Below are 13,154 nucleotides of genomic sequence, written 5' to 3' on the forward strand. Positions count from 1 at the left end.
TCCTGCCAACCTAGCAGTTCGAAAGCACATCAAAGTGCAAGTAGATAAATAGGTACCGCTCCAGCGGGCAGGTAAATGGCGTTTCCGTGCGCTGCTCTGGTTCGCCAGAAGCGGCTTAGTCATGCTGGCCACATGACCCGGAAGCTGTACGCCGGCTCCCTCGGCCAATAAAGCGAGATGAGCGCCGCAACCCCAGAGTCAGTCACAACTGGACCAAATGGTCAGGGGTCCCTTTACCTTATACAAATAATTTATTGTTGTTGTTGTAAATATCAGCAATAATATAAATAAATATAAAAATGAAATTAATAATAATAAAAAAGCTGCACCTACACTTCCGGTTCCCAACTGAGCGCGCGGGGCAAGTAGCTGATGCAAAAGTCGTGGGGACCGGACACCAAAAACGCGAAGCTCCGCCCCCTCTTGGTATTATCTTTCTGCCCCGCATACGGCGGGCTTCGAATGCGAACCGGAAGCGAGGGTCGTGGGTAATGCTTATCTGGATTTCCCCCCCCCTTTACCTCTTCGGTAACAGTAGCGTTACTGCGTCCTCTCCATCGAGGGGCTCTCTGCCTTCCTTCGTTCTGATTGGCTCTGACTCCGGCCAATCCCGAAATGGCCAGAACGCCTTGTGCGGCTGCGCGGGACGGTTTGAATTTTTTTAAATGTTTCTTCCCAGTTATGGTGGACGCGGCAGCTTCCATGGCTTCGCTGGCTCCTGGGGCAGCCGCGGAGCTTTCCGCGCGCGCACAGTGAGTAGTCGCGACTGAGGAGGGGGGGAAGCGAGGCTCGTTCCCCTCCCCGGGTTTTATCGCGGGCCTGAAATCTGAAAGGATGGGGGAGGGGTAAGTTGCACTCTGCACATGCACAGAGGCGATGGCAGTGAGACTCCGCGCTGCTTGTGCGTGTTTTCTCTCATGGCTTTGAAGCTGTTTGGGGACAGGTAAGGGGACCGTCCTCCTCCCTCTCTTACTCTGAACCCAGAGGCTGCCTCACCTGCAAGGGAATGTCAGGAAATATCTCCTCCACCACCAAGAATCTCCTCCACCAACCCCAAGAATATTCAGCAAAATGGTACCCTCAGTTTTGCTGCCTGGAAGTAAGGTGGTTTGGGTTTTTTTTATGAAGGTGTATTTTGTCTAGCTTCCTTTGCTCCATGGTCAAAGCAACTACTCTATTCTGAACTTAAAAATGGAAAGTGTAATGCTGGTGGTCAACAAAAGAGTTTTAATCTCAGTATGTAATGGCTGCAATCCTAAATAGGTGAAGGTAAAGGTACCCCTGACTGTTAGGTCCAGTCACAGACGACTCTGGGGTTGCGTACTCATCTCGCTCTGTAGGCTGAGGAAGCCAGCGTTTGTCCGCAGACAGCTTCCGCGTCACAAGGCCAGCATGACTAAGTCACTTCTGGCAAACCAGAGCAGCACATGGAAACGCCATTTACCTTCCCGCCAGAGTGGTACCTATTTATCTACTTGCACTTGATGTGCTTTCGGACTGCTAGGTGGGCAGGAGCTGGGACTGAGCAAATGGAGCTCACCCCGTCGCGGGGATTCGAACCGCCGAACTTCTGATCGGCAAGCTCTAGGCTCTGTGGTTTAGACCACAGCGCCACCTGCGTCTGGTGGCAATCCTAAATGTCATGGGTCAAAGAGTGTGATAAAACACTTTAATGGTAAGAGTTGTCAAGCAACAGGTGATTGATTTAGCCCACCCCTTCAATTAAGAAAGAAATCCCCTAGTAGGTACCAGGAGGAACATAGTGACAGTTCCATACAGGCCTAGCTACAGATTATTATTAATAATATTTGTATACTACCCTTCATCTAAATATCTGAGGGTGGTTCACAGCATAAAGATAACATTATAGAGCTTCAGTGCCAACTGAAAAGGTTGGGTATATTGTGCCTAAGCACCAAACTTTAATTAATGTGGCTGCTGCTCATGTTTTCACTTTCATTCAGAGCCAGTTTCAGGTTTTTGAAGGCTGACAGCACTTCTATCTTTAAAAGACATCTGAAGGGAAGTTTTTAATATTTAAAGCTGTACTGTTTTTAATATTTTATTGGGAGCCGCCCAGAGTGGCTGGGGAAACTCAGCCAGGTGGGTGAGGTATAAATAATAAGTTGTTATTATTATTATTATTATTATTATTATTCTGTTTAGGTTGGTGGATACTGGTGGCCCTCCCTTATCTTTATAGTTTGGAGCCACCAATTTAGCCCTAGTTTGTAGCAAGGGGAGGGGGAAGAGATCAGGCACCTGTATCTTTGAAGGGGTCTGCGAAATCACTGTGGGATACAGTGCCAGATCCATTCAAATACTGCTAAATTGCCATAATGTGTTAAATGCTGATATGATGCTGTCTGCTTTGTTTCACAGAATGTTTGAAACTCTCATACAGAACTACAGCGGTGATGACCCACTTGATCCTTGGTATAGGTTAGTCTTTCCTCTGGCTGCCCTCTGTCTTTTCTAGATTTATTCAAGTTATTTTATAACCACAAACAAAAAAGTACAGTGGTACCTCTGGATGTGACTGGGATCCGTTCTGGAGCCCCGTTCGTATCCAGAAGCGAACGCAACCCACGTCCGCGTGTCTGCACAGGTTGTGATTCGCTGCTTCTGCGCATGACGTCATTTTGAGCGCAAGCAACCCGAAAATATTTATCCCGAAGCTACTTCAACCCGAGGTATGACTGTACTAACAAAAAAGACCAATTACTCCAAGTAAAGCTAAATAATAACACCCGATCTAAAATCAATGACAACCATATTTCTCTAAATGGAGAGCAGAGAGATGCCTGTATATCTGAAACTAAACCATATGAAATAAAAACCCTCCGCAATGATTAGAAATGATCAAAATATTCTTGCCCCTTAGAGACCTGTAGCTTGTGTTACTTTTCTGCAATAACTAAATCCCAAATGTTTTTATATCATAAGGATGCAGTCAGATTTTTAAAAAATGCTTTCCACTGTTTTGCTATAGAGATCCTGGCAGCTGGCAGCATCCATGTTAACAGCTCCTTTTGGTGAAATGTCTTCATAGTGTCTGGCCACATATTTAGTAGGGATTCTAACTATACTGTAAGGCAGCCTTTCCCATCCTTGGGTGTCCAGCTGTTTTTCAGCTACCTTTTCCATTATCCCTGGTAATTGGCCATGCTGGCTGGGGCAGATGGGAGCTGTAGTTCGACAACATCTGGGGATCCAAGATTGGGAATCGCTGCTGTAAGACATACAATTGATCAATTCCTCTTTTTAGGTATTTTCAGTGGGTTGAAGGTCTATCAGGAGTAGAAGGGAGACAAAAGCACCTACTGTACTTGCTGGAGCGGCTTGTGAAAATATTTTTAAGTGACAAGAGGTACCAGCATGACGCAAGATTCATCAACTGCTGTGTGACATTTGTACGTATACAGAATAGATGCACAATTTATTAAAACTTTGCACATGCTGAACAGTAAATTGTTTTTAAGTTTTTGTTTTGGATTGATGTAAGTAGCCTTAAATTATATAATTATAAGTTGGGATATAATTATGTTTGCATTAAAAGAATCTAAATTATTGTACCTTTGGATTGTGTAATGTTTAATCTGATGTTTATTGATGTTCAGTGGAAGTCCTGTTTATCTGGTTAGTTAGCAATTAAAAGGAATGTCAGAGTGTGGGGGTATCTTTTAGTGCAGGGGTGCGTATCCTGTCACCTTCCAGATGATGCTGGACTCCAATTCCTTTGCCCTGACCATTGTCAAAGCTGGCTAGCGTTGATGGAAATTTGAGTCCAGCAACGTCTCTAGGTCTGAACATTCACCATCCCTCTTTGGATGGCAACCTGGCGACCCCCTGACCCTCTCCAATTTCCTGTGGTGTGTCACAAGTGTTTCCTTCTGTGTGTACCAAGACACAATCAAAGTTTCACTTGGCCCTTTACTATAACCAAGCCCAAGCAGATAGCTCTTGTACCACACATTCTGCTGCACGCCTGATCTGAATAGGTAGTAAAACTCTCCTTTTACCCTGTGAAGCTGCTTTTTACTAAGTCACATCATCAGGGGAGGTTCGGAGCTCAATAGCAGAGCACCTGATTTGTATGCAAGAAGTCCCAGATTCAGTCCCTGGCATCTCCAGGTAAGACTGGAAAGAATTCCTGCATAATAATAATAATAATTAATTTTATTATTTATACCCTGCCCACCTGGCTCCTCTGTCATGGGATTCCTGCATTGCAGGGGGTTGGACTAGATGACCCTCAGGATCCCTTCCAAGTCTACAATTCAATGATTCTATGAAGCCCTGCAGAATCGCTGCCAGTCAGGGTAGCCAGTGCTGAGCTAGATGGACTTGGTATAAGGCAATTTACTTTTTCTGTTGGTCCATCTCATTATTGTCCATTCATGCCATTTAAAAAAATAGTGATATGGTTGCAAAGTAGTCTGCTTTTGCTGGCAGCAGCTCTCCAAACTTTCTGACAGGGATCTTTCTCCACACCGGCTGACAGAGATCTTTTTAACCAGACATACCAGGAAATGAACTGGATACCTTCTTCCACTTGGCCAGGTGATAGAGATGGCCTTGTCTGCAGGGCTTGGAGTTCTCTCACTGTGTACTTCAACTACTGATGCCTGTTTCTTGGCTTGTATGAGGTGTAGAATGGACAAGAAGAGATTGAAGAGCCCTTTACTCTCTTCTTGGTTCATGTGGTCATGAATCAATGAGTGGCCTTTCGGTCACTTATGCTCAATTCAAAATTGAACTAGTTGCTACCCAGGTGAGTAGCTTGTCTTGAAATATGTTTTCACGCTCACACAAAGCTAGTTTGCAAATAGCGATGGTAGTGTTGGTTGTTTTCTTGTTCTTGCTTTTATAATGGAACAAACATTATTGTTACTAAGCTGACTTCACTTTCTTTTAAATGAATGTTAATGTGCATATGTCTATATCTCCTCTAGGCCGACTTCATCGATAAGCCGAGCAATTTTTTTGACTATTTGTGCAGCCAAGGGATTGGTAGCAAATCATCTCTTCTGTATTGTGCTTGGGCTCAGAAGCTTGGCATGCAAGGAAATATATCTCATGCAAGCGCTGTTATTCAAAAGGGTATTCAGAATGGAGCAGAACCAATTGAGAAGTTGCATCAACAGTACAGGTATGTCTATATTTGGCCTGTGATTGACAAACTGATTTTGTAAAGTAAAGACAGTGGAGTCCAAGGGGAAGAACCTCTAGTTTGGGGCAGAATGTGCCCCTCCAGGTCTTTTTGTTTGGCCCCCAGCCCCCTTCCCAGGCCACACCTATCACAGCTCCTGTGGGTGGCTTTTGATGGGCGGGTCAGAGGAAAAGTGGGTAGAGCAGCAAATGTAAATTTTACCTGCTCTGTAGACTAGGTTCGACACACATCCAGACACCCCTCTCTATGCTCCATCCAAGAAAGCAAGGGGCATCACAGTTTAGGTACACATTCCAACCAGGCAAAAGGAGGGCCATGAGTTGGGGGGAAAGGGTGGGGCCTGAAGATAGTTCTGAGGCCTAGATAGAGAGGACTTTTGAGGCTGCATTTGGCCCCCTGGGCCTGAAGTTCCCCACCCCTGTTGCAGAGGAAAGTTATTATATTATTATTATTATTATTATTATTATTATTATTATTATTAATACCCCGCCCTTCCCGGCCACAGCCAACCTCAGGGTGGCTAACACCAGTAAAATTGCAATAAAAACGTAATAGGGAAGAAAAAAACCCCCAATTTAAAATACAGGTTAAAGTACAATTTAAAATGCAGCTTCATAGATCAAAACCATAAGGGTCAGACTGAGTCCAAACCAAAGGCCAGGAGGAACAGCTCTGTCTTGCAGGCCCTGCGGAAAGATGTCAAATCCCGCAGGGCCCTACTCTCTTGTGACAGAGCGTATATAAGTATATGCTGAGATTTTTTTCAAGCCTCAGGTGTTGTCTGATTAAGCGTGAGCTGGAAAACTTGGAATTACAGATTCAAAGACCATATGTGCTTCTTTGTTTAAAAAAAAGCTGCATCTCTTGACAGTGGTGAGGCTGAAAATGAAGCTTAAGAGTTAAAGGCTTTCAAACTCTAATTGGCATGTGAGGTATGTGTTGTGCTTGGTGATAATGAGACTATGTAGGCGATTAGGGAATAATTTCATCGTAACCAACTTTAGAAAACTGCTGTTGTGTGGCCTGCTTTTAAGCTGTCTTTGCTGTGATCTTTAAACTTCAACTTGAGCTTTTAAATTAAATCTTAATTGATACAGAAGTATTTGACTTCTTAACCTTCCATCGCCAATGCTAGTTACGGTCTCTTTTCTTCAACCTAGATTTTTGCAGAGTTGCTTACCTCAGAATCAAATTTCAAATCACGGTAGGTTTACTTTCTACACTTTCAATGTAATAATCTTACGACTTGCTTTTAAAAAAATTAATTTAGTGATGTCAGAATTCCTGAAAATAAACTTGAGGGTCATGCCCTTCAAAGAGGGAACTGAAATGACGCTAATGTAAAACCTTTGTGTCTCTGCCTGATGGCACCGCACATTGTGGCATTGTCTCCAAGGCCTCTTGAAAATCTTAACCATCTACTGGTTCTGTATAGGGGGGAACTGATGGGTGGGCTGTCCTCTGAAACAAAGAGTTGGATTTTTGTCATGTGAACAAAGAGAGTTTGCTGTGAACAAGTAGGCAGGATTGCAGCAAACTGAACCCGTATGTGTGTTGAAGGGCAGAGGAACACAGAAAGCTCCTTTATGCTGACCCGGGCCACTGGTCCATCCAGTTCAGTATTGTCTGCACTGACTGCTAGCAGCTTTCCAGGATTTCAGATGGAGTTCTGTCCCATAACTAACTGAAGATGCTGGGTATTGACTCTGGGACCTCCTACCTACAAAGCAGATGCTGTAACACTGAGCTGTAGTCCTTCCACACACTTGCCGAGGTGTCATGTTTGCGGACCAAAATGGTCAGAACTGGACTAGGATGCATGTTTTGGACTGGAGAAAAAGCACCGGTTAAGTGAGAGTGTGCCCAGTGGAAAGAAAATAAAGGAATGAGGAAAAAGAGCTCTGCATAAATAGAATAGCTTGGATCCCAAGCTAGGTTAACTTAGGGAAGGGTAGCTTTCCTTTCCCTCCTCTCCCCTGCAACCATCTGGGAACCCTGAAAATTGTTTCCAAAATGTTGGATGGCCCTCCTAGACAGTGTGGAGTGGGACACAGGAGGCTGCTGTAGGATACAAAATAGCCTCCAATTGCTCAGTTTTGAGTGATTCCCCTGGACGTCCCCATTGCTTCGCTCTACATTGCTATGGTGCAATGGCATTGTTGAACTTCTTTTGTAGGTAGAGATGACAGAAGCTCATTTTATACATTCTATTCTTGCCTGTTTTTTGCCTTCAGCCAGTGAAAGAGATAAGCTTGTAATCTAAATCTCTACTTGTTTGAAGTGGTATTGCTGTTCTGGTGCATTCTACACTGAACACTTTTAATGTAGAGAAACAGACCAGGTTCTAGAAGCCAGTCATTTCCCCATCGTCATTTTGTGGAAGTAGTCTTAGATCAGGGATGGGGAAACCTGTGGACCTGGATGTTCTTGGACTATAGCTCTCACCATCCCTGATAATTGCTGGGGCTGGTAGGAGTTGGCGCTTGAGATCATCTGGAAGGCTACAGGTTCCCCATCCCTTCTTTTATATGTGAACTGTCTTTAATGATCAGCATCCATTCTTGGTTTCTCTCATGGTATTTTTTCCTCCTGTAGTTGGTGTTCTGCAGCCTCTTAATCCCCAAATGTCAAATCAGATGGCTCCTAAAGAAGGCCCAGTCTGTGCTAATCAAAATCAGGTACAGTAGAACCACCAACTCGTTACGTGATTGCAGCTTTGAACAGGTGGCAGGAATATAAGTGGGGAATGTGAGAAACAGTTGGAAGAGGGTGTCCGAGATCTTGTAATATCTCCTGAAGGCCCCATTAAGGCAGAGGGGTTAAAAAAACTCTTTCTAAACTAGGTTTTCCTGCCACAGAAAGTTTTTAAACCCTCCACCTTGCTTACTTGGCTCTGTGAAGGTCACATGAGGCCTCTGTTTATTATTGTTATTTATTAAATTTGTATCTTTCTTGTTCCGCTGCCCTGTTCCTTGTCTTTTCAGCCCTGTGCTAAAAGAATCCTCAAACTGAATTTATTCTCCTATTTTCTAGAATCCAGCGAATTCTGAACAACAGCCCATCATCTGTAGGGAACAAGAAAAAATGTAAGTAACTGTGAGTTACATTTGCAACTTGAATGTCCATGCTTAAATGGCTTGGGTAATGCATACTTGAATGTGCATCTTTGCCTTGTCTCTTGAGTCCAAGGGGAAACTCTGCTTTCCTTACTAAGCTTTCCCTAGTTAGAAGCAGTAAAGCTGAATTTTTTCATTGGTAGACTCATTCTATAATACATTTCCAAAGGAGATCTGCCTTGTTCCTGCCCTAATTTCTTATTGACATTTTACCTCATTTTTACCCTAACATTTGGTAAGGGAGCGGGTTACAAGGTACTACCCTTTATCATCACAACCAATCCCCATTCATTTTTTAACCTGCTTTGTGTTTTTGTTAAACACAAAGGCCTCTTTGCTTAGGATGGTGCCGCCTCCTTTGGTTTTTCAAATGATTGGAGATCTCCATTCAATGAAAGTTTGCACTGGAGCAGCTATCAGAGCCCCTTCCTTATGGGTCTTCAGAGCAGTCCCTGCTCGCTCCTACAGCATGAGCAGGAACTACTCTGGAGGTTGCTGATGAATAGAGTAACTAACTAGTTGGGAAAGTAAAGGCAGCACCCCAAAAAAATAGCTGGGGAGGAGGGTGGGGGGAGTCCACCCTGCCAAGGCAATGGCCTTTCAGGCAAAGGAGCCGTCTCTGAGCAGTGGACGTCTCCCTCAGCTATTTCCAAGGTTCAGTCTTCATTTCCCCCCTATGTCCAGTCTTGCCGATGAAGGCGGCACTGTCTCCATTCATTTACATGGGGCTGGGGTGGGAAATAACATCTCTGAAAATACCTATATTGGGCCTGTCACAGCTCTAATACTCTATGGAGTTCTGGAATTTCAGGGCCAGCCTATTTTGTTTTAGACAGCACTGGGGAAGGCTTGTTTTCTTTGTAGGTCTGAATGCTGCGACTTGCTTTGGTATTTGGGCTTTCTCCAAAGTGAATGCACATTTCTAGTAGGCTAGACTGAACAAGGGGAGAGACAAACCCAAGAGCACCCTATGAAAATCTCCCTTCCCAAAAGACTCTTTTGGCATTTGAATTGGTGTTGTCTAGAGGCTGGCGCTGTTAATTGCTTGTTGGTATTACCATTTATCGGCTTCATGATAGGATAGGATGTTGCTTGTTTGTGTTTAAATGGTCCCTCTTGTTCGGAGTGTTGCGTGCTGTTATGGGTGCCCTTGGGCAGAGACTGTGCCAATAGTTGCTGTAAAGAAACTTGCCACTTCTTTTCCTCCACAGGGAACAGCCTAGATATGTCACCACTATTTCCAGGTCAGAAATCCTACCTACTCCATCCAATCCTAACCTTGAGCAGAAGGTCATGTACGACAAGAACCTTCTCATCTGTGAAGGTTCTGAATTGTGCTTTGAAGAAGTCAGAGCAAATGCGCATTTTAAAAAGGCTGAGCAGCTGAAAAGGAACAAAAAATGGGGTAATTACAAGTTAAGACTTCCAGCTAATCTTGCTCCAGAGCCTGAAGGCAGAGTTGCAAGACATTTTAAAATTAGACAAAACATGCAGCTACACTAGACTGGACCCAGGCTAAACTAGTTGCACTTTGTGTCACATTGAAATAAATGGGGCATAATTTTCACATTTATGATCTTAGTAATAGCTGAAAACACAGTGGCAGTGGGAAGCTAACCATTACAATTCCTGTCCCTTCCTGATTTTCCTAAAAGTTCTCAGATATGGCAACTTATCCAAAGTAACTCATTCAGTTTTTGTGTGTAGATGTATCCTATATCCTTGGAGACCTTAACATATTCAGAATTAACAAGTATTTTGACACCTTGTCTATCATCCTGGCTTCTGTCCTGGCCTCTGTCTATCTTTTCCTGTTTTTTCAGAGTTGCTAAGTTTCCTTTTATAATAGCTATTAACAATTTATAATAGTAGTTATTTATGATATTAACAATAACCAAAGAGGAAGTGGGAGATAGATACTGCCTCCCTCCATACTAAAAGAATATTCATATAGATGCTTTGCTTTCTGCAATATGGCATTTGACATTCAGAGGATGATGAGAGAGAATTTTTGAAGAAGAAGGAAAATGACCTCCTTGAGCTACAGAAACTACAGCAGAGGCTAGATCAGCTCTCCCAGACATCATCAACATCCCAGAAAACTGTAGCACAGCCGTCTACTTGGCAATCCCTTCAAAGCTCCACAGTGGTATGTATGTTTGTGATACTGTATACTATATTGGCATTCTTTTAAATATTCATTCTCTGCGTTGTTAACATCAAAATGTTACTTGGTTGAAAAATATGCTTTGAAAGTGCTGACTTCCTCGCCTCTCTCACCCTTGGGGAGCAGCAGAGACTCCACGCCAGGACCCATAGCTGCCCCCCTCCTCATTAACGGCTCTAGTGAGATACCCCAGCCATATCTCTGTATGCCAGTTAAGACTAAGCAACAGCATCCTCAAGACACTGTTAAAACAGAGCTCAGGAATGAGTTATCTCCCGCTTGGACTACTGCAATGCGTTCTATGTGGGGCTACCTTTGAAGGTGACGTGGAAACTGCAATTCATCTAGAATGTGGCAGCTAGACTGGTGACTGGGAGTGGCCGCCAAGAGATCTGCATTGGCTGCCAGTACGTTTCTGAGCACAATTCAAAGTGTTGGTGCTGACCTTTGAACTGGCCTCAGTCCTGTATACCTGAAGGAGCGTCTCCACCCCCATTGTTTAGCCCGGGCATTGAGATCCAGCACCGAGGGCCTTCTGGCAGTTCCCTCATTGCGAGAAGTGAGGTTACAGGGAACCAGACAGAGGGTCTTCTCGGTAGTGGCTCCCGCCCTGTGGAACGCCCTCCCTTCAGATGTGAAGGAAATAAGCAGCTATCTTCTCTTTAAAAGACATCTGAAGGCAGCCCTCTTTAGGAAAGTTTTTAATATTTAATGCTGTATTGTTTTTAACACTCGATTGGGAGCCGCCCAGAGTGGCTGGGGAAACTCAGCCAGATGGGCGGGGTATAAATAATAAATTATTATTAGTATTAGTATTATTAGTATTATTATTGATTGAAGGGATAAACTGCAAAAACGTGTACCTAAAAGTATTTTCAGTAGTTCCCCTCCAACTCCAAGCCTATATAAGCTTTCCAAAATCCAAGTCAGGTTGTTTTTCAGGAGCTGTGTGTATTTTTTACTTAGTGAATATATTACTTTACAGAGTTTGCCCACTAGCCAGTCTCGCCTAGTATTGGGAGCAGCGGCTCTCCAAATTCTTCCCACAATCTCTGCTTGAGTTGGAAATAGTATCTGAGACCTTCTCCAAGCCAAAGCAATGTGCTGTAGCCCTGGCTCCTTTGGTTAGACAGTGGGTTTTATTTCAGTTGGGCTGGTGGGGGAAGCTAACATGGTACCCTGCAGATGATTGTTGGACTATAGCTCCCATTAGCCACAGCCAGTGGACAGGGGTGTTAGGAGTTATAGTACAACAGCATCTAGAAGGCACTGTATTGGCCACATCTGGCTTCAAGTCAATAGGCTAGGAATGAGGAACCAATCTCGCCCATCATCCCGTATCTATTTCCCATGCTGACTGGGGCTGATGGACAATAATACCTATTGGTCCTGCAATAGATGGTATTGTTTGAATTGCCTAACTTTCAAAACTTGTATGTCCTTCCTGTGTTAAAACACATTTCCACTCTAAGTCTTCAGGGCATGATGGGAAGCAGATTTAAATTGATAAAAAATTCATTAAAGCTTTAAATCCATTCTAAGTTTTTTAAAATATGCACGATTTTCATACTAACACTTTTGTCTTGAAATGCCATAGGTTGCTGGACAGGGTCAGAAATGCATTAAAACATTGTGTAAGATTCTCCTTGCCTAAATGTTCTTTTTCTTCACTTTTTAAGGGTGACCCATACATACAAACCTGTGCAGCTCAGGGTCAGCCAGAGTGGGCAGTACCTTCCCTGGCTGGATATCTACAGAAGTCTTTGAATTTGGGGACAGAACATCAGAGTTTGGCATCAGGTCCTTCGGCTTCGCAGCTGGTAGGAAGTCGGCAGCAAATAGCAGTTTCCGATGAGATTTCAGTGGGTGGTGCTTCAGCTACACAACCAGTCAGGAATTTCCAGCAACAACCAATCTTGGTTTCTGCATCAACCATCCCCAGCGGAAAGGCTGCATCCAAAGCAAAACTTGATCTTGAAGATTGTGAGAATAGTCTGCACAGATTTCAAGTCAGCTCTGATGATCAGCCGCCCCAGAAACGTGCTATCCTCTCCAACGATTACCATCATGGAGAGCAGTAAGTGAAAACTAGGCCTCTTAATGCCTGTCTCCATTGTTTTCCCCCTAGTTTTTCTTTCAACTAGGTGAGGGGAACTTGGAGTGCGTTCCTTGAGGGGGATTATTTGTGAAGACATGCTATGGCAGGCATAGGCAAACTTGGCCCTCCAGATGTTTTGGGACTACAACTCCCATCATCCCTAGCTAACAGGGCCAGTGGTCAGGGATGATGGGAATTGTAGTCTCAAAACATCTGGAGGGCCGAGTTTGCCTATGCCTGTTGCTATGGCATTTTTGGGCAGACCTAAAACCACCCTGCTCCTTTTCAACAGATGGCTCTGTCATAAATTTTAAAAGAAAGCCATTCGCTTCCTTTCACCCATCTCTCATTTTGAGCACTCACTCAAATATGTTGTTCATATTTCACTACCTGTTTTTGACCTTGTAAGAATTAGGTTGCCTTTAACCAATACTGGAGAACTTAACACGTTGGCTTTTCTGTGCAGGCACTTGGACACATCTCATCAGAAACCGCAACACTCCGCAGAAATGAGAGATGGTAATAATCTGCTCTCTTGCACTCTTTGTAATACTCTGTGAGCCCTCTAACATAGCAGGCTATTGAGCTATGCTCACAAGT

At 43.9% G+C, this 13,154-nt stretch overlaps 2 protein-coding genes across 5 annotated transcripts in view; one reads left to right on the plus strand and one right to left on the minus strand.

Annotated features, from left to right (window-relative positions):
* Positions 1-515, minus strand: part of BCL2L11 (BCL2 like 11) — a 94,609-nt gene extending 94,094 nt beyond the window's left edge. For all 3 annotated transcript variants that reach the window (XM_053383473.1, XM_053383481.1, XM_053383476.1), the window contains exon 1: positions 334-515. The gene's annotated coding sequence lies outside the window, so the exon portion shown is untranslated. The remainder of the gene's footprint in view (positions 1-333) is intronic.
* Positions 516-600: 85 nt separating this feature from the next.
* BUB1 (BUB1 mitotic checkpoint serine/threonine kinase) overlaps positions 601-13,154 on the plus strand; it is a 36,943-nt gene continuing 24,389 nt past the window's right edge. For both annotated transcript variants that reach the window (XM_053383464.1, XM_053383465.1), the window contains exons 1-11: positions 601-752; positions 2,383-2,442; positions 3,269-3,413; positions 4,956-5,152; positions 6,334-6,377; positions 7,769-7,851; positions 8,207-8,259; positions 9,501-9,694; positions 10,281-10,438; positions 12,136-12,533; positions 13,021-13,073. In XM_053383464.1, coding sequence (XP_053239439.1) covers positions 616-752; positions 2,383-2,442; positions 3,269-3,413; positions 4,956-5,152; positions 6,334-6,377; positions 7,769-7,851; positions 8,207-8,259; positions 9,501-9,694; positions 10,281-10,438; positions 12,136-12,533; positions 13,021-13,073 — 1,522 coding nt within the window. In that variant the 5' untranslated portion in view covers positions 601-615. The remainder of the gene's footprint in view (positions 753-2,382; positions 2,443-3,268; positions 3,414-4,955; positions 5,153-6,333; positions 6,378-7,768; positions 7,852-8,206; positions 8,260-9,500; positions 9,695-10,280; positions 10,439-12,135; positions 12,534-13,020; positions 13,074-13,154) is intronic.

Source organism: Podarcis raffonei, chromosome 3, assembly GCF_027172205.1.
Source record: "Podarcis raffonei isolate rPodRaf1 chromosome 3, rPodRaf1.pri, whole genome shotgun sequence".
In the NCBI taxonomy this organism is placed as follows: Eukaryota; Metazoa; Chordata; class Lepidosauria; order Squamata; family Lacertidae; genus Podarcis; species Podarcis raffonei.